The 21,469-nt window shown below is 36.2% G+C and overlaps 1 protein-coding gene across 20 annotated transcripts in view; it reads left to right on the top strand.

The window, feature by feature from the left end:
* Positions 1-21,469, top strand: part of PTPRK (protein tyrosine phosphatase receptor type K) — a 374,534-nt gene that overhangs the window by 111,692 nt on the left and 241,373 nt on the right. For all 20 annotated transcript variants that reach the window (XM_030267876.4, XM_030267874.4, XM_030267872.4 and 17 more), the window contains exon 3: positions 16,664-16,935. In XM_030267876.4, the coding sequence (XP_030123736.1) occupies positions 16,664-16,935 (272 nt within the window). The remainder of the gene's footprint in view (positions 1-16,663; positions 16,936-21,469) is intronic.

The following is a 21,469-nucleotide window of genomic DNA, read 5'->3' as shown; positions in this document are numbered from 1 at the left end:
AGAAAACCTGCATCAGCCTCAATGTGTGAATTCAGTCCTTCCTGGGGAAAGTAGAGGAGAGCCCTGAGCAGGCTTTGTTTAGGTCTCTTAAGGCTATTTTTATTTCTCACAAAATATTTGAAGTTTTTTTGTAGTCTGGAAGCCTAATTATCTAGTTATCCACAGACAAGGACTGGAAGAGTTGCAATCTAGGCTTCTTTGTTACTTGTGTGCCTACTTAGGTGAAACAAAACCCGTAAGTACTTTGTTTTTACTGCTTGTTCCTTTAATGCTGTCTATGAAATTCAAGTAATAGAGATGTTTTTATGAGGCAGATACTGGCCTTAAGTATGTTGAGGTCACTAAATTCAAGCTATCCATTGAACAACTGTGTTACCAAATGTTTACTATTAGCAATCTTTTTTTTTTTTTTTTTTTTTTTTTTTTTTTTTTTGAATTGGTAGCCTAAAAGTGGAAGGTTTTACTTTTTGAACATGGAGAATACCTGTGTGTAAGAAAGACGTATCCTGGAACTCTTGAAATATAATATTACAAGGTGTTGTTTTCGGAAAAATATCTTTCACAGGTTTATTGTGCAAAATAACTTAGTTAAAGCTCTATTTTAACTGGTCTTTGGGAGGTTAATTTTTCAACTGCCCATACTGTGCTGCTGGACTTCGTCAAGTTCCACACTGCTTATCTTTATTTAGCCTATTTCTGTCTTTCATTTGAACCCCTCTGCTCCTGCTTCTCTGTCTTTTCACTTATCAAAGTCTTGCATGTAAAGTCTTAAATTTCTGGCATTTTGTGTGTTACAACTGTATTTCACCCTTTATTCTCCTTTCTTTTAATACACCTTTGTTTGTAACGCTCTTGTTCTCCATTACTTTGAGACGTCTCACAGCCTTGTGCCACAAGATGTCTTGCAGAATATTACTGTTTTTTTGTACTGTGATGTATTCTAGAGCTGATCCTGTGGAACTCTGTCGTTAACCTCTCTGCAGCCCCGTGGGTGCCTTTTAAAAAGTGTTTGTGTGTATTCTTTTTTTTTTTTTTTTTTTTTTTGTGCATGTCTAGCTTTGCTTTCCATTCACTTATATTAATTTTCATCTCTGCTGTTCCATCTGGTTTTGTGGTACTTTTTTTTCAACAGCATATTTGATGTGATTTTTTTATGTGACGTTTCAGGGTGATTCATATTTATATGTTATATTCTATTGAATTTGCCCTTTGGGTTTTTTGGTTTTGTTTTGTTTACATGAGTTTTGTTTTTGGTTTTTTTTTTTTCTTTTGTTTGGTTCTTTTAAACTTTCTTCCTCTTTATATTTACTTTATTCCTGGGCAATAAGTTTCTTGCCATAGGAATGTGAATTAGGTAGCAGTATAGAGCTTCAATGTGAAGAAGAATGTTTTTGCCTACTTATCTTCTTGTGATGAGTGGTCTTGAGTAGAAGTTAATAAACCTAAGAGAGACTTGTGTAGTATTAAATCTGTTTATTGGCTAACTCTCAGAAATAATTCAGAGCAATATTGATGTTTATTGTGCTTAGGTTTACATGTTATTGTCTTGCCCCTTTCTCAGCTGAATTATACACCACCCAAAATGATTCATGGAAGGCAAAGATGGTTTCTATTGAATCCAGTGGAAAAATTGCATGTCTGGAGGTGGTGCAGGATTACTCCAGTGCTTTTCATTACTTTGGGTACCAAGGGTTCATGTGTGTTCAGTTTAAAATAAAAGGGTAAGAGGAAGAGCCTTGTTATAACTCACATCAAATGGAAATTTTCCAGTATGTTGCTTAAAGTGAGTCTCTCTGGCAGCACAGCACTTTAAATTGTGTTATGATTTATCAGCATAGAATTCTCTTTTCATACCAATGTGATGCCCCTGTCACTTTGGAGTAAGTAGTCCAATTTTTAAGGCTTTGAATGGAGGCGAACCTTCATGACCATCCCTTCTTTGAAGACAGGAGCAATGTTTCTAATTGTTAGAAATGATTAATAGCTGTCCAAGTAATTGTGCCTTATAAAGACAGTGAGGCACTGATCACTCACAGAAGCAAATGTGCTTGCTGACCTTTGAATTAAAGGAGGAATTGTGGCAGATATTAAAAATTATGGCCTGTTGGTAGTTTTTCTTCCCAAAAGTTATACCTGTCTGTGATTTTAAACTTCAGCAGCATGGTTTACATAATATTATAATTCCTTTTTTTCATGGAATCTATTGATTCGTTGGATCTCATGTAATATGAAAACATTAGCATTCTCAAGCAAATGCTAATTTTCAAAAATTAATATATACAGTGAATATAAATTGCAAAAGTAAACCGACAATTCGTTGCTATGATACAAAACTAAGTTCTGGCAAAAGAGAAGTGCAAAATTAAGGGCAGAGTTTGGAGTAATTGTTTTAGATAGGCTTCAGGTGTCTGGTATTACATAGGTGTAAATATTATGTGTATTCGATATATACTTTCATTTAATTCTTTTGGCTTCACCATCCTATATCCCTGCACACCCACAATGTCTGAAGGTGCCTTTTGTGTAGAACAAGTGAGCCTTGCAGTAGAGAGGCATTTCTCCTGATAATTCTAGTAATATGCATCATTTTATATGCTGATTTTATCACACATTGTTCAAATTAGTTCATTAAAATTAAACATCATTGAATACTTCCATAGCCACCTGCACTGCCTTAATTCCTGTTTTGCTAAATGACTGAGCCATATGGTTGCTTCAAGCCTTGCCTTGCCCTTGCTGTGTTGAGTGTTTCAAAAATGCTTGATAATATTAAAGGAAAATACTGCTTCTTTCAAAATATAGCTTACATCTCTCAAGGCATTATTTTTATTCTGTTAAGTTTCTCAGTAAATTTCCAACTAAAATCATAATTTGTATGTGGCATTAAAAGAAATTAATGGGTTTTATTAGCTGTATTTTCAGCTTTTGAAGGTATTTATTTGGTTTTATGTTTTGCTTTTTCTTCAGATGAAGCAGCAGCCTACTTGTTCCTGTGGGTCTATGAATCCATTTCTTTATGTGTTTATGTATCTTTTATGTAATAATGAGAACACTGGAGGAGGGAATGTGAGATGGCAGTTGTATAGAGGCAGAATGCTTTCTTGCACTGATAACTGATGGATTTCTTTTCCACCTCGCCACTATCTGCAGTCATGCACTTGGTTACTTGCAGCTTTCCCAAAACCAGCAAACCCAAAACCCCACAACCCAAACAGTTGATTCCCATGTAATTATGTGGACACATTTAACTGATTTCTGTTGTTTGTGTCTAATTTTTGCTTGATGAATTAACACTCTAAATGGAAATTGCTGTGTCATGGGTAACTTTGCTTTAATAGGGGCAAAACATTCCCAGAGCTGTGGGACTGTGAGTTGCTTGCACACCGTTGTAGTTCAAGAAGGTGTACCTGAAGCCCAAGCCCTTGGGATGCAGTCCTGGACACTGCTTGGCCACCAGCACTGGTGCTGTGCTGTCTTCCAGTTCATGCCTTGTGTTGTCCACCAGTGTTCCATTATGTCTTCTCCTTACAGAAGTCTAGCATGAGGTAGCCATCAATAGCCTTGGGATTATGCTACAGAAAGTGCTGCCTTGCCTCTCCTTTCCCATTTCCATCATTTTGAACAAAGAAAGACCTGGCAGTGGCATGGGAAAGGACTGTTTCAGAGATGTGTAGGTGACACACAGGACTCAGGGGTGCAGAGGCTGCCTGGCTCGTCTGGATGGCCTGAATGGAGTTATCTGTGAGTGCCTGTCCTCTCTGATACCTGTAGGCCAGGGAATAGCTGCTCTTGCTGCTGATCTGGGCAGCTTAGGAGTAGGCATTGGAATGAAGTGTCTTCTGTCCACCAGAACTGATGACCTTCAGCTCCATAACCTCATCCTGACAGTATATTAAAGTGGTAGTGAGCTAAGGTACAGATACTTGGAGGGTGCCAAGAAAGAAGTTCTATTATATTTAATGAAGTGCAAATATATTTCTATAAATATATGAAGAGAAGAAAGGAAAGCAGTAGATACCACTTTCTTCATTAAGCTTACGGAGGAAACATCTTGATGAAATGGAAAGGGTTTTATGATGGGTGAAAAACCACTTGGAAAACACTGATAGCATCCAGTCTTTTTTATTGTTTTTGTTAGTGCCATGGATGATGGAATAACAAATGTTCTTTGGCTGAAGCTATTCAGGTTACTCTACCTGTGAGCCAATTTGAGGGCAATCTGGGATTCAGAAATGATTATGATGCATTGGGGCAGTACTCATCGAGAAGAATTGAAAAATAATGAAGAAGAAATTATTTTGTGAAACTGCTCAGGTTTATTACGCTGTTGTGAAAAAGGTAGACAGAATTGGTTTGTAAACAATGTTCTGTGTAAATATACATTAAATAATATTTTCAGTGGTTTTTTTTTTTTTTTTGATTGTTTGTTGTGTGGGTTTGTTTGTTTTTTTTTCCCTTAGTGCATTTAGAAGAATAGGTACTTTTATTCAGTTTGGAGTATGGAAGGAGAATGCCTGTTCTGGGAAGTCTCAGAGGAAAGCAGCAGAAATGACAGAGGGCTAAACAGCAGCATTTCCTCTGTGCAAAGTCTGAAGAAAATTGGGATTGTCTCTTTTACAGGACTGAAAAAGGAAATAAAAATTTTCAAGAAGTTAAAGGTTGGTGCAAAGAAGGGGGTAGCTAAACTTCATGTTGGCTGGTAATAGGTTAAACAGTAATAATCTTAAATTGCAGTAAGAGAGATTCAGGTTGATGATTAGATAAAATGTTAATTGAATTGTGGGATTGAGTGCTTAATAACTGTCTCTTGCCAGAGTCAGAAATGTTCTGCTATCTACTGTCACAGTCTTTTGTCTTGAAATGTTTCTATGTGCATAAATGCCAGGAACAGTTGTGTCTTCAGTTTGTGAGAAAGGAATGTACTCAGAATCTATTGCCTATTTTTATCTTTTTCAGTTGGAAAGAAAAAAAATTCCTTTTCTTTCCCCTAATTGCTGTGCATTTGCATTCTATATAGGGAAATTCTGGTTAGTTCTTGGTCAGTCTCAAGAGGGTTGATAGGTAAAACATAGGAGGAACAAATTTTCTATCTTTTATAAAAAAAAAATCTTTTTCAGTAACTGTTCTGTCATGATTAACAACTGTGCTTATTTTCTAACTTAGTTTGATATTTCCTTCACAGAGATTATTTTTTTAAGAAATGTTTAATGTTAGAAGACAATACTATAAGATTAATGTCTCCTTATTTTCTGAGATGCTACTTGATTCCTGAGTTTCTTATTTGGACATTCAAAACATTTGAAGGCAGTATTATAATTCTTGGTTGTTAACAACTTCAGTTTTCCTTTATGGTTTCAGCAAATTCTACTTTTGAAAGAAAAGTTTGTGTCTGAAATTATATTGTTAGTTCAGAATAAGTTATGCATTCCTTTAGAAAGTACAACTGCATAACTTTTATTTAAAAGCCTAATTACAGCTTAAAAAAGAAAAGAAAATTGCTTTTGGATGACTGGGTACTCTGATATCTGTACTGGAGAAAACAAAAGTGGGAAACAAATCATAGAAGATACTTGCATTAAGTTACTTGTGGAGCATGGGTTCAATGTCCTAATAGCCCTAAGAATTAAGTACCATGTTTGTCTAATGAATATTAGTGTTAAAAGTTCACCAGTTGTCTGAAATGGAGGCAAGGTTCTCATCCTTCATATGGTACATATTTGGGTAGATTTATCAGGTTTTTTGTATTTTTTAGAACTTTAGGTTAATCACATTAATTGGTGCCAAGAAAATGTTCCACCTGCATGAAATTCCCAGCTATATATCATGGGCTGTGATGAATATGTTTAGTATTTTGTTGGCATTGTGAACTTTAGTATTCAAAATAGAGGAGGATTTAAATAGTCACATGTATAAACTAGTTATTTGGAAGCAAAAAGCTTTTTCAAATTTTTGTGAATTGGAAAGTGTGGTGTTAGGAGGAAAGATGTGAATCTTCATAAACCGAGGTGTTTTCTGAGATGAAAACAAAAATCCCTGAAACAACAAGAAAAATGACCAAACCCGATTCATAGCTGTGGAGCTTCAAGTTTTCTCTTGCAGTTCTAGTTTATCTGCAGTCTTTCTCCTTGTTGTTCTATTGCTGGACACTGACACAAATTATTTCCTTCAAAACACTATAAAAATGCTAGTATGCTAACATGAGTGATTTTTATAATAGATAGGGTTGTTTCCATCTATTTCAGGAGTATTTCCCTCTAGAAGAAAGCTGGTGTGTACTAGAGTGTAAAACCTGTTGAGCTGATAATATAACTTGGGAGGCAAGGGTTTTATAGGGAGAGCTTATTTATCCATTTGCTTTAAAGCAGCCTTTTTGGATGGAAAATACGATGACCTCTCAGGCATCCTAGGCTCCACCATGGCTGATGGAGATCCAGCAGGCATCCAGCCACGTGCAAGTTACAGCCTTTACTCTGGGTGTGATGTCTTAATGCTAAACAGTTGAAGTGTTTGGGAGAGAAGAGTAGTTGATGTCTGTGGAGCAGAGGGCTGTTAGCACGATGTGTAGTATGGCAACGAGAGCTGTCACACACCATAAACCCCATGTCTTTGTTTTAACTGCAAGCTCCAGTGTCTAGGAGAGCAAGGAATTCTAATTTCTGAACTTAAGGTTTTAATCTATTCTGTAAGCCTTCCTAGGTATCAAGACAAATGTTTTAACTGTGTTTTGGCTTGGGGTTTTCTCCATTTTTTGTTATCTTTATTGTCTGTGTTAATTCTTTCTGGTGTGCAATGTGTATTTAGGGGTTTTAATCTAGTTTCTGTGGTAATTAATATAGTGGTGTATGAATCCCTCTACTCTTGGGCAGCGCATTCCTCAGTGCATTTTTTGCTTATGTATGATTCATGGATTTTGACTGTAGTCTTTAGGTGTTGTTAAATTATTTATTACAATTCTCATAGAGATATGCATTATAGGACTGCTTGCACTTGCGAGATCAACATTACCATCAGTAACTATAAAATCAAAATAATTTCAAAAAAAGCTTTCTGTATATGATCCTTTTTTAGCCTCTTCCTTTCCATCTATGTAATATTCAGTTCTTTGTGGGGCATTCAGTGTCAATGTATCACACTTGCTAAATTGCTCAAGATTTTATTTTACAAATATGCATAAGCATGTGTTGATGGTCTGGAAGACAGATGGAAGACTTCCTTGGAACTTAATAAATTTCAAGGTTTCCAGTTTTTTTCCTTAAGCAAGTAGTTGAGTTCACTAGAGAGTAGAGATGTTTTATTGACAATAGCTTGACTTATGGTTATACTAAACTGGAGTGTGAGGCACTACAATGTGAGGTATATCATTTAAAGGGGAAGTCAGATGATATTTTGAAGAGCAGCAAACAAATCTGAATGCATAAGATGAATATTATTTCCACTATTTAAATATTGTTTTAAATTGTTTTCCAAAACTCCTGTCAGTGGTAATCCTTCCCAGCAGTTGGTTCTTAACTCATGTTCTGCATTTAGTCTAGGAACTCCTTTAGTGTAGGTCCTACACTTGTAAAAGCAACAAAACCTGGACATAGAGATTCTTCAGCTCACTGTTGCATAAAGCAATGTTCTGAGAAGAAATTATTTCATAACAGGAAACATTACTATTTGGTGCTAATAAAAAGTGATTGAAAATAAAGGAATGAATATTCTTCCTGTTACCAAAAAACCCCTAAAGAATCCAGCGAAAATGCTTTATGAACCTCCTGTGCTTTAAATAAATTCTAAGACTGCTATAAGAAATATAGGACACTTAATTTCCTCTTCTGAAAGGTCTGTAATAGCAGTTATGTGCTATCACGTCTGGTAATTAGCTTTATTTAACTGTTGGCGATACTTGGGAGTAGTTTCTCAGCAGATTGTTGATTCTTATTTTCTCCTGTCCCATGCTTGTCCAGTGAATGACCAGTTTTGTTTCTGTTTCAGTGTTTTAAGCTGATAGGAATAAGTGTCTTCTCAATGCACTTTTAATATTGTTGCTTTTGGAAGAATCACTAATGTGTTTAAGAACACTCTGAGTATGAATGCACATTCAAAAATTATATTTTTTTTCCCATTCAGTTAAAATCTAAATGACACTTAGTACTTAAGAAGGGAAAAAAGCCTAGAGTGTTTGCAGAGTATTTTTTATCTGGGAACAACAGCAAAAAATAATCATAAAGATAGATTTTGATCTGCATTTTTATAAATACTTTCAAAATAATTGAAAGAAGTTACTTGTAACTATGGTTTTTAATGAGAAAAATTCCACTTGTCTTCCTTTTTCTCTCTTATGTGGCTCTGCTTCTTGTTGGACTTTTTGAGGAGTGAGTTAATTACCTTCACCTAGGAAGAAATCAAACATTTCTGTCTCCTTGTCTCTCTCAAGAGGAAGGTGCCGGAGATCTAGGCCTTTTATTATGGGATTTGTGTGTTGCCTTGCAAGGGTCTGATGAGCATAGATGGAGGAGGGCATGGGGTAGGAGTAAAAGTCCTGTGAATTTCAGTGCTGTGAGCTTTCAGGTCACCTTGGCTGACATTTATGTATTCTATGTGAATTTGTTTTTGTGCACTGCAGCAAACACACAGCAGTACACAAAAGTCTTAAGCAAGTGCTCAGAACTGACCTAGACTACTTTAAATATTTTCATTTTTCACTTTAATTTATATCCAAATAAATAATATCTACAGATACAGATAATTTGATCCCCACCTGTTGTAACATCCTCAGTAATGTATGTCTCTTTTATCAGCATCTGAAACATCTGAATGCTGAATGTTCAGCAGTGGTAGTGACACAGTGGCATCGTAGACCTGTAGGTGGATACAAAAGGGCCAGCACTGGTCTTTCATCCTGGGGAGTCTGTCACAAAAAGGGAGATGTCTGCATTACTGCCCACCTTATCCAGTCAAGTAATATCAGATGAGCTAACAGGAATGGTGAAGGAAAATGGATTTAAACTCTTCTCTGCACCTGCTTTTTTCATGCAGTGAAGTTGTTGCAAGTGTTTTTAGGTGTTGGTGTGTTCATGAGACTGAAATTTTCCCAGGAGGTGCAGGAGTGCCTTGGAGTTTGGCAACTTTAGTTGCTGCTCTGGGAACAGCTTCAGATTAAAACATCTGACTGGCTTTAGGCTGGACAGGCACAAATGGTACCCAGTTATTTGATATCCCAATTGGATAGCTTCATCCCGAGTTGATGTTAATCTGGAGTTGTGAGTTTCTTGGAAATTTTGCTTAGGAAAGACATTTTCTTCCAGACAGAAAGCTGGCTAATGTGTGCTGCTCTTTGGGCAGCCAGGTCAGCCCCTGGGTGACTGAGAAGCATCCCAGAGCCACTAAGCTGAGATCCGTGGGGTATTTATGGGTTTGCAGCACAAATCCACACAGTTCAGAGCTGCTGTTACTTTTGTCTTAGCCATCCATTCATGGGCACTGATGTTAAAAAATTCATGACAGAGTACCTCGCTTAATCCCTAAATGAATATGAAACTATTCCATGTGCCTTTTGCTCACTGAAATGCAGCTTACTGTTCAGTAACACTGTCCTTTCATAAGCCAGCCTGACACACCATATCAAACATCATTTTCTGAATGTTTTGCTAGAAGAGGCAATTCAAAGGAGCACAATGCACTATAAATGTTCTCTTGTACAGACACTACAAGCTTGCAATGCAAATTTCAGTTACTGAAATTTTTCTGTCTCAAGTTTTGGAGTTCCTAATGTCTATGTATTAGCTAAAGGTCCATCACGTGAAAAAAGAGGGGGAAAATTACCATACCTCAAAAACTGGTATGTCATCATGGTCTACTTTCTCTGCCTCACTACAGACAAGTCCACAGGATTTTGGTGTTATGTATGAGAAAACTATGAATTCCAACATTTCCACAGTGTAGATATTTCATATTTATTAATTTTGAAAATGTTAATATGGAGAACAAAACTTTTGTAGCTACATCCAGCCCAAGGAACAATTTTTAGTCAGAAGTTCATAATGAACTTTGTTGCCAATACTGCATGCCTTTGAAGCATAGAGTTTTTTATTGTTTCTTGTTTTCCCTTTAAATTGCAAACATTTTCATGTTCTCATGGAATTGAACTAGTCATGAGTGATTTTAGTGTCAAGCCAGTAGTATGATAGTTGTAAATAAATACTGGTAAAATGCCATACTGCCTATAATATGAATTATTTGGTTGATTTGATGCTGGCTTTATTTGCCTTGCCTGGATCAGTGCTGTCAGGCTCTGTCCCTGTTGCTTGACCCCCATGGGTGTGGTTGATGGAGGAATCCCCGTTGAGTGACCTTGCTGTAGAACAGGGCTTTTGGCATCGACAACTACAGCCTGGAGGGCAGGACACCTTTTCCCCTCCTGTGAAATTGCAATGTCAGTGTGAAATTGATGAATTGATGAGTTCTTGCAGTCCATGAGGCTAAGTTCCTGTTCAAACTGAGTGCTCTGCTTTTATTTCTACAGTGTAGTTTAATAACCCGCTTTGGGTTTGTTCTTTTAATGATTCTCATTCTCTATTGGAAGTAGGAAACCCCCCAAATGATTTGCATTTTCCAGAAAAATTTACCCTGTCTGTATTGTGTATTTTTAATCTCTGTAGTAAATTCAGAATCTTATCTTGACTTGCATTTGAGTTGTGGTGCCTTGGAACTGAGCTAGGCAATGAAGTTGAAATTCATGATCCTGATTCACCCCCGCTTTCACTTTGACAATCTGTAAAGAACTTGAAACATGATTTCAACAGTTTGAGTCTTGTATAGGGAATGATATTGTAAACAAGTGAAGTAAGTGAAAAGATACCTCTGAATTGTAGCCATCTAAAGAATTTTGGAAAAATCTTTTGTTCTTTACACCAATAACATTGTTTTGAATATTTTAGAATGAAAGAAGGTAAAATCAGGATATAACTATGTTGAATATTTTACGTGTGTATCAAATAATGTATCTTAAGTAATATTATAGTGTTACAAAGTAACATTTTTCTCTAGACACACTCCTTAAGGGGTATCCTTAACTGATGGTGCAGGGCACTAAAATTAAAAACCCTAACAAATATCTCTAGTTTTTCCTCATAATTTCTTTTGGTTTTTTTTTTTTTTTTAAATTTTTGTTCTGCCCTAGGGTTGCAGATCTTTACTATATGTTGGGTAATGGAGGGCAAAAGGCTGTAATGGTTTGAAGTTTTATCAAACCCAAGCACATGGGGATTTACCTGGAGTATATTTAATGTATTTATAGGCTTTGGTTTTTTCTTTTGAAAAGAATATCCTCCCTGCAAGAAGAAAAATTTAAGAGCTTTTGACTTTTTATAATTAGCCTTTATTTTTTGCCTTCCTGCACATTAAAGAAACACAAGTAAAGGGCTGTCTCAAACTGTCACGTGTTCTCCAAAGAACAAAACAGGCATGAATGCTACTGCTTGTGAAATATAATTTTCTGTGAATTAATATAGATGTTTCTGAACTTTTCTTTGCAGTCTGCTTCCAGTTGCAAGCCTATTTCTCTGTTTTCAGTGTCTGTTCTTTGCCTGCAGTCTCTCATAAATGTTGCCCAAAATGTAATCAGGGACTGTATTGCACAGTCATTATTAAAAGATAAAAAGGTCACGTATTCTCAAGCTTCAGGATAAGGCGCATGAGTGCCTGGAACCTCCAGTTTGTGTAATTGACACTGCCATTCACAGACAGAGAAATTACCACAGTATGTCCCCAAAATGGAGATGGTTTGATAGTTAGTTCTTCTTTGGAGGAAAGAGGATTTGTGGGAGCTGAAAACCAGCCTGCTGAAAATTACAAGTTTCACACTTCAAATACAAACCCGTTTTTCAGGAAGCAAGGAAGTGAGAGAAAATAATTTGATCGGGAAACTGCTTTGTCACATTGGTACCTTACAGTGAGCACATTTTATTTTATAGGACATTTTTTTAAATCTTAGCATGATTTCTTAACTTCGATTAACTACTAGGTGATAAGAGAGCTTAGTTTTCAGTAGGAGATAAAACCTAAGACTTTTCACAATTAATTAGTTAAAGAATTAATTTATTCTGAAATGATCTGTTCTTGCCACTAGGACATCAAGTTTAATGCTTATCAAAATAAATAAAAGGCAGTGAAAGCTATGAGGTATGTACAGCTATGTTTAATGACATGGCTCAGGGAAAGTGTAGTAGCTCTTACTCCACAGCTGTGTAGAAATCATCATGACTTAAATGCCAAGTAAGCGTCAAAATCTTCCTGAAAGACTGAACCTAAAATTGAACTGTTTGCATGAACTTGGTCAAAGCTTGAGAGGCAGTGCCATTTAGCTGTTTCATAGTCTGATGTTTCCATTTTGTGTAGGAGAGAATTGGATTGACCTTTTACATCAGGAATAGCATTAGAAGCTATTAACCGGCAAATAGATAGAAGGCAGTTCAGAGAAGAAAAGCTAAATGTGAGGATGGAGTTTGATTTGGAGAAATCTAAACTACATTTAAGTAGGAAAAAATAGCACTTAAGCTTCTTGGGAGAAAGGGAATATATTTCTGAATTTTAAAGATTGTGAATTCACAAGAATGAAGAAGATTCTTCTGGGAATTACTGAAAGAAGGATGAAACATTATGACTGTCAAACTACAAGAAAAATTTTTGAGAAAAATGTTACTGATGAGTTGTGTGCATTTTGTAACTGCACTAACTGCCTGAGTAACTGAAGACATCATACTGGAGCATGGTGAAAAATAGGGAGTGAAAGGAATATTTAAGAGCAATGGGTCTTTGGCAAGGCATGGATGATGACTTTGGATACTTTTCTTCTTTAATTTCTTTGCAACATTATCCAAAGATTAAATTTGCCCTTTCTGTCTTTTAAGAAAAAATGAACTTCTGCTCTTTCATGTTAAGTTTTTCTTTCTCCGTTGCCTCAAATATGTTGATTTAGTTTTTGTTTTTTCTTTTTTTTTTAAATAATTTAATTTAATATTTTTTATTTTTTTCCATTTTGGGATTTAATAGTGACTCCCTTGCAATTGACTTATTTCTTGTAAAATCTTGGGGGAAACAACAAGGTTTAGTGTGTTTTTCCTTCCTTGTTTTCAAGGAAAGTAGGTGTTTACCTACTGTTTTATATCTGCTTGTGCCTGACCTTGTTAGGCCAGTAACAATGGGAAAAAAATCATGGAACCTGGCTCTACTGGGATTTAATAAAGCACTCAGTACTAGTGTTAGCTAGCACTACCTGCTGCTCTTTACCTTGCTGGCAACTCTGATGTGTTGACCTTAGCCAGCTCCTCACCCTGCCTTTTTTTTGTCCTTTCCTGAGCATTACGAGGGGGAAAATAGTGTGGGCAAGCTCATGGGTTGAGAGAAAGATAAAGAGATCACTTATTTTGTAAATCACTAGTTGCTATCAAAGACAAACCAGGTTCATCTTGGGGAAAAATTAACCAAATTTCCACCCCGCACAGGGAGATGGGAACTGGGGGCTACAAGTCCGTTGCACTTGGTTTCTGCTGCTCCTTCCTCCTCTCCCTGTGTCCCTGCTCCAGCCTGGAGCACCACTGTGAATAGTTAACTGTAACACTTGCTCTAACCTCTCACTGAAAATCTCAAACAGTTAGGTAATCTTGGGAATTAATGAGATTGTGAGCAGTTCCCTTGTTTATACTTTGCATTTCTGCCAAGTCCAATAATATCTTAAGATATTATGAAGATTTTTGCAATAATATAATTATTAATAACTGATATTAAGATATTGCAAGCATATATAAGTGGGAGAAAACTCCTAACTCTTTCAATCCTATTGTATTTCTTTAAAAGTAAAGAAGGACTTTCTTATGAAAGGTGTAAGAAAATATTTTGTATGTTTCCCAAAGATAAAATTTTCCTGTATAGTTTACTCTGGTGTTGGCTTCTGATGTTCTTGGAGTAGGTGTGTGTCTGAGGGGGGAGCAGGGTTCTGTACATTTGTAGAATACAGCTGCTAAAGTTTAAAAAGAGGAGAAGGGAAGTATTTTCCAAGAAGCTGAACAGATGCTTTGGCTTTGGTATAAATGGTCTATGAATGCTGTCTGGAGCATTTCATGAAGTGCTGTAGGACTAACATGTAGATAGATGTATGCAAATTCACTGCTAAGTATTTTTAAATTATGAAAAATGAGGTTGAGAAATTGGAGTACTATAAAATATGTTCATATGTTAAAAATGTATGTTGAAGCTTCCCAAGGCTGTAGCAGAATCCCTTACTATAGAAACAAGATCTTTAAATACTTCTAGTTTATTTGTTGCAATTTGAATTTGATTTTATTTCCCTTCCAGTGGTCTTATCTTGAGAGAAGTTGACAGAAACATTTTAAAAAATCTGCGAAAGTTGATTGTTATATTCTATTTCTTCCTTTTCACCCTTCTCCCCCAAAATTCACTTTCAGAAGATGTTCAAGGATCTATCTACTGTATCCTAGCTTTAGAAATATTAGAAATATTTTTTTTAGACAAGACTGAAAAGCTTTTCATGTAATGCTTAAAAATATTTGCAAGATACAAGTAAAAAAGGCAAAGAGGCAATTTAGATTGCCATGGACAATTAGTGCTAACTGTGGGAAGCAGTCTGTAATTTTTTGCTGAACCTTTTCAGTTTTCCAACTCTTTATGTGGAAGGAAAAAATCCCAAATTGCTGAAGTGGCCTTCCCCTGCCACATGCATAGTATTCAGTAACAAAACTTTTAAAAATCTTATTCTCTTGTCTGATAACCAGGTGCTTACATAACATATGTATTAATAAAATAGAGATTACAAACCAGCATATTATTAAGTTTATTCTAGAGTCAAGAGGCATAAAAACTGCACACCAGTGGATGTGGTTTACAAACGCTTTCTCCGGCAGTCATCAACTAATGCTAGATGGTAATCTTTATGGACTTAAAGTACCAGCAGACCTAAATAGTATAATAGGATTCCTTTGTGATTTAATAAATGGCTATTAATGATGAAGAAATAACCAGGAATTGCTACTTTATAAAATTCTTCATTAGAAAAATAAATAATGGATTCTACATATAATTCTAAATTGTGTTGCATTGTAGTAGTTTTCTTTAAACCCTCTTTTAAAGATGACTACTAAAAATATAGATTTCCATGCACTGTACTTTAATAAAAACAGCTTTCATTCTATAGTATTTCTTTATCTCTTTTTTCTGAAATTTTTTAGCACAGACTTGCTTTACAGGCTAGTAAATTAGCATCTAACACAGATGATTTAATCCATGTACATAAATTTTCGTCTTTTCCTGAGCAACAGCTTGTGAACAATTTTCAGGATGCCTAATACAACTGTTTAGGACATACTAGAACACAACAATTCCTTGTTGTCTAAAAATCAAAGGATAAAATTCGACATAAAATGATAATAATTTACATATATGTACTTTATAGAAGATTTTCCACCAGTATTCATGTACATACTCCCAGGACTTCTGTGACACTATTCATTTGGGCAAATGTTCACAAATCCATTATTTTTTTAAGTTTAGGTTAAATTTTTAATCTATTTTTGATAGATTTAACCTGAACTTTCCTCACAAGTAAAGACCTTTTATTGTGATGCCCTTTAGGACTGAAAGTAAAAGGAAAATCTGTCAACAGGAAGATACTGGAATCATTAAGCAGATGGGTTGGTAAATTTAGGGTAGGAAATTTTCCTGTAGCAATGATTCAGATTGTATGTTGAATTGGATTTTCTCACTTGGTTGGAAAGTTCAGCCTGGCATACCCTGTCTAGCAAGCTTTCTTCTGTGGGGTTCACTCACTACCTAGTACCTGATCTGGAGTTGTCACTCCTGAAGGAATGGATCTAGCCTAGCTCTGGGCTAGGTTAGATGGCAGCCTGTCTTTACCATCCATTCTGCAGGACAGCAGGACAGACTGATTCATTATTACTGCCTTTACAGCATGTTGAAACATATGATTTCCACTTTCTGCCATTGTAGCTAGACGGGCACAGCCTGTTTTGTCTTGTGTATATTTGTCATACACATTTACAAGATGGACACTCTTCTAGCTGTAGAAACTTCTGTTATCCCCTTACATCCATTGGTAAATGGAGCAGCAAACAAAACTTTTCCAAAGAAATTCGGCTTGGTGTCCTAAGTCAGCTGTTTCCATTGCTAATATATGTCAAATTCAAGTCTGCCTCTTTTTGGGTAGAAAAGGGTGCGATAAAGCTGCATTGAGGAATATGGACCTTATTTTTTGTTTTGTTTTCAGCAAATCTGCTGAGCATGTTGAGAGAATTTTGGCCTCAGTGACCTCAAAATAATGATGCTCCTTTACTTTTGTTATTTTTCCCATCTGTGATCCAGTTTCCAATTATCTGATCCTAAAACAAGAGTAAGAAAAGTTTGTAGGTGGAGAAATCTAGAAAGGTCCTCAGAGATATGTGATATCTTCTGTAGGTGCTACTTCTTTCACGTGTCTAGCCATTATATAGCTTTTTAGATTTCATGCCACTTGAATTTTGAAGTTTCTGGGATAAGAAAACATGTGCATTTCATTATTTTTCACAGTGAACAATCAGTTTCTCAGTATTTACCTTTATCCTTAATACCACTTTTTCCCCCCCTCCTTTCCCATTCCCCCCTTTCTTAGGATCGTATATGATAGTGATTTCATCAGACCATGACCCCGGAGAAAAGACTCGACTTCAGCTTCCAACAATGAAAGAAAATGATACTCACTGCATCGATTTCAGCTACCTCCTGTACAGCAAGAATGGAGGAAACCCAGGCACTTTGAACATCCTCGTTAGGGTGAACAAAGGACCACTGGCTAATCCCATCTGGAATGTCACTGGTTCCACTGGCAAAGACTGGCTTCGAGCAGAGTTGGCTGTCAGCACTTTCTGGCCCAATGAGTATCAGGTAAACTTGCAATAAATTCACATCACTTTATAGTATTTACTGCAAAGTCCTATTCACTTTGTGTTGTTTTGATCTGTTCTGATGGAGTATTTTCGCAGTGTCTTCAAGTGAAGTGTTCCATTCAGTATAAATAATTGTATGGGAATGGATATTTCTTTATAGTGGGTGTCCAAAGTTATCTGTTAGTGTACAATAGGAAAAAAAAAATTAGCTGGAAAAAAGCCTTGTTAAAAGAAGTGGTAAGGTCCAGGAACATCAAAAATTATAAGCTCCCAGAAATAAATTGCTTATACAGTTGTAATTTGTACTTGTCTTCCCTCCTCTTTTGTGTGTGCCTCTGTTACCGTGTCTAATTACATGACCGTAACTGTGTTTTTTTCCACATGACATTTGCTTCATTTGCTGTGCAGGCAGAATGGTGCTCACCTAATGAGCAGCTGTTCAGGATGTGTTTTTTTCCTGTTTGCTTACTATGGGACAAAACCACCTGCAGTGTAGGCCTGTTGTTTGGAGGGAAAAAGTGTTTTGTTATTACTGGATGCTGTTATTTCATTTGTTTGATTAACCTGAGAAAGTACCTGCAGCTGTTTTACTCAGTGGGTATTTGGTGTGAAGGATGGTGTGAATGCCCATCTCATACATGGGCATTTTTGTTCTGGTGTCTAAGAGTGGGAAGAGTTGGATTACATGTGCCCATCTGAATTGTTATACCATGAAGTGTTAATGTGCTTACAGGCCCCTATCTAAATATTCATCATTAGTGCTCTTGCAAACAGCTTGTATATCCAGAGGAGTTATTAAACGAAAGAAAGTGGCTGCTTTATTAATGGTTTTGTTGAATAGTGGTATTATAGGAATGTATCCTAAAGTGCCTTTGTCTAAAGTTTGTTGCAATTCCCCACCATCAAAATAACATCCATAAACAAGCTTCTGTGTAAGCAGCCTTACATATACGGTAAAAATTATGTAATTTACGATCAATTTATTTGTTTGTTTGGTGTTTTTTTTGGGTTTTGTTTCCCTGGTTTTAATGTTTTTATTTATAAAGAAGTTTCATCTACCAGTGGCATTGAAGCTGGTAAAATTTGATTTAAAGTTCTGAAACCTGGTTCAAAAAAACTTGGCTTTTGTGGAGGTGTTTTATTAACCCTTTTTATGTTGCTAGAAAGAACCATTTGGTGTCCTTAAACAAACCTCGGGAGCCTTTAATAACAGAACAGCAGTGATCAAGTATAGCAGTATTATTTGCAGTAAATCAGGTTTCTGCTGACAGATGGACAGGCTTCACAATGAGATTGGTGGTTGGAGCCCTATCTTAGCAATGTGGCCATTTTTCACTTAAGTTATAACCTTCACATTATCTCTCCACAGACTCTGCTTAAATTCATTCTTTCCCTTGCTTGGTCGTCCAACAGAATATTGAAATCATGTGTAACACAGTTTATGTTTAAATTAAGCATAAGCCTGGAGTAGAACAGGAGGACTGCTAATGCAACCTGCTGTGATTTGTGGCCAACTTGCACAATTGCTTTTATGAACAGGAGGGAAATCTGTGTGCTGTATATGCACAGCTGCTTGTTTGCACAAACAGGGTTGGAATTTTTGTGCTTTCAGTTCTTTCAGCTCTCAAGGTTCTAGTTTAACATTGCTCTTGGTAGATTTTTGGGGGTTTTTGGGGGTTTTTCCCCTTAGTTTTCAGTTGAGATTTTTCTCATATGGGTTCCATGCTGTATACTTGTAGCTTGTGATCTTGGCACTTTTATCTACCTTTTGGTCCATGAGTTTAGCTAGCACTGAGGAAAATTGGACTGGTTTCTATAACAAGAATTGGAATTGGATCCTTGCCTGTACAAGCAAGGTCACTATTAAAGATCACTGCTGAGCAAAATTGTTTGCATGTACTTTGTTACAATCAGGTAAACTTCACTGCTGTTTCCTTCACTTTAAGTGATGGAGGAGAGTAGAGATTATCAGGGGCTGAATAGCACAGGTTGTATTCTAAGGAAGTCTTGTGTGGTGACTTGGAGGTAGAGGCCAAGTAAGCTGTAATAACAAGCACCTTGGCTAATTAGCTTCTAAACAGCATTTCTGTACTCTGCTGTGCTCTGTTGAAACATTACTGCTTCCTGTTCAAAACTAGCACATTTTGCATGTCACCCTAGTTTATTCAGTTTATGCATTTTTTGATGAATTTAACACTTCCTTTTAGTCACAGGAATATATTATTCAAATAATCCATTTCCTTAACTTTCTTTAACTGTATTCTGCTGGGAAATTTATATATTTATTTTCTGACAAAACATAGTACAGTTTATTATAATAGCTTTACTGGATAAAAGTTTTTATCTAGTTTTGTACTGTGTTTCTGCTGGCAGATAGCAGTGGAAGCTTGTAGAAGAGTTCAGGAACAGGACAAACTCATGGTCGTACCTTCCCCAGAATGCACTTCCAGCCTTAAGCATATATATGCCTCAAGAACTTTGAGCTTAAGAATCTGTGGTGTCTTTCTGTATTTCTGTATCCCTCTTTTTTTTTTTTTTTTTTTTTTTTTTTTTGCAATGATTTAAAATTCTAGTGTCTACAGTATACATGACAAGGAATTCTGATGTAAATTTGTAAATTCCATGTTAGGACTATTCCTGGGGGTTTCTCCCTGCCTGGGGCCTGTAATTCTTCAGTTGTCATATTTTGCATGTGAGGACTTTCAGAAGTCCTGTAATGATGCAATCTGTCTCCTGTCTCCTGCTAGCAAAGCATCTGCAACCACTATTCTGCTTGTTTAGCATGCGGATGAACTCTCGAAGGAAAGGGTTTGGTTAGGCAATCCATTGGGATCTATTTGATTTTGGTACTTGTTAGTTCTGGAATATTTTTCTTATCACTCTGTTGGAAATATGCTACCTTTGACCTGCCTCAAGTTTGCTTCAAAAGAAAACTATTTTGGGATTTTTGTTGTTTAAACTTTTTAAGTGACTAGGAGTTTCATCTCTTTGTTTTCTTTGTTGGTTATTACTGTAATTAATTTATTTTAGTTGAGATGCTTATTCCTGTCTGGATGAATTGTTTTGTCTAATGCTTCTGTTCATTTCCTCAAGTTCTCTCCTGCTTTGCACAGTGGGGTTTATCTGACTGCTGAGGGCTGTCTCTTCCTTTCTGCTTCTGTCACAGTCATTTCTCCACTTCCCTTCCTACCTATGTCATCCCTTCATTGTTTGATTTTGTTTGTTTGTGGTTTGTTCCATTTTTTTTTCTAACACTGTCTCCAAAAAGTCCCTGTTTGCTATTTTTTGTATGGTCTCCCCCTCAACCTCAGCAGATTTGTTTTGCTTCAGCTGGATCACATCTGTGGTCACGCACATATGAGGTCCTTACTGAAATGTGAACACGGGCTTTTCAGTTTCGATTTTATATTACATATCTGATGTTTGTATCAGAAACTGGTAAATAAATTCTTGACTTGGAACCATAAGTTTCAAACTTATCAAACACCAATTACTTGGTTTCTTTATGGTTCTTTAAAACACTATACAGTAGTGGTGCTCTGTAGTTTAGCAAATGTGCTGGCAGTGATGTTGCACCTGGAAGTATAGCTACCAAAGTAAAAATACTGAACTGCACTGAGCAGGTCTTTAATCAGTTCAGAAATACTGCAGGAAAATGCTGGAAAGCCAAATAATTTTCTTGCAGAATTGTGAATCCTGATTTGGATAATTAATTTGTTCTTTATTATAATACTGATGATTTATTGGATTTGCAAGAGTTTAAATTGCTCACACGTCTTGGAAAATTACTTTCCTTTATGATCTTGAAAGGTCTTGGAACTGTAATAGAAATATAACAGGAGGATGGTAGACTGAGGATTGAGTAATAGTGTATACAGTAAGGCCATATGCCACATAAGGTAGGAAACAGATTTCTTGTGAAATACGAGAATTTGTTGCCTTTTTGGATATCGCATCACTATTCTGAACTCGTAGACATGTGAGACTCTAAACAAGCTGCATGCAGAAAAATTTAGGAAGACAAGGGCTTAGATGTGATTTAGTCGTTTGGTATACATAAGAAAGGAAAGACACAAGTGAAATGGAAAGTACCTGTGTAGAACTGAGTTATAGGCTAATTTTAGAAGAAAGCTGCCCTCCCAAATGCCATCTTTCTACTTATAAGGCAAACGTCCTTTTTGTATATATGTGCTTTACCCTTGAAATACTAACATCAAGAAAGTACAAATATATATTTAAAAAATCAGCAGCATTCCAAATGACTGATATTTTCGTAGGCCTTTATTTAAAATATTTTGGAATACAGAAAATTACTGTTAATAATACCAAAGACACACTTTAAAAATAAAACTTGGAGCTAGTGTAAGTTTTTTGACTAGTTGAATGTAAGAATGTAGTATGGAAAGTGCTTTTCCTGAAAATTTTGAGCAACACTGATAAGCAGCCAACCAGTTAATGTTACTCTCTGTATAAGTATTGGATGCTCAGTTGCAAGACAGTGAAAATTGATGGAAATCTCATCATGAGGAGAA

Source organism: Taeniopygia guttata, chromosome 3 (assembly GCF_048771995.1).
Source record: "Taeniopygia guttata chromosome 3, bTaeGut7.mat, whole genome shotgun sequence".
NCBI lineage: Eukaryota > Metazoa > Chordata > Aves > Passeriformes > Estrildidae > Taeniopygia > Taeniopygia guttata.
Note: the sequence above shows the minus strand (reverse complement) of the source record. Positions and strands in the feature narration are given on the sequence as shown.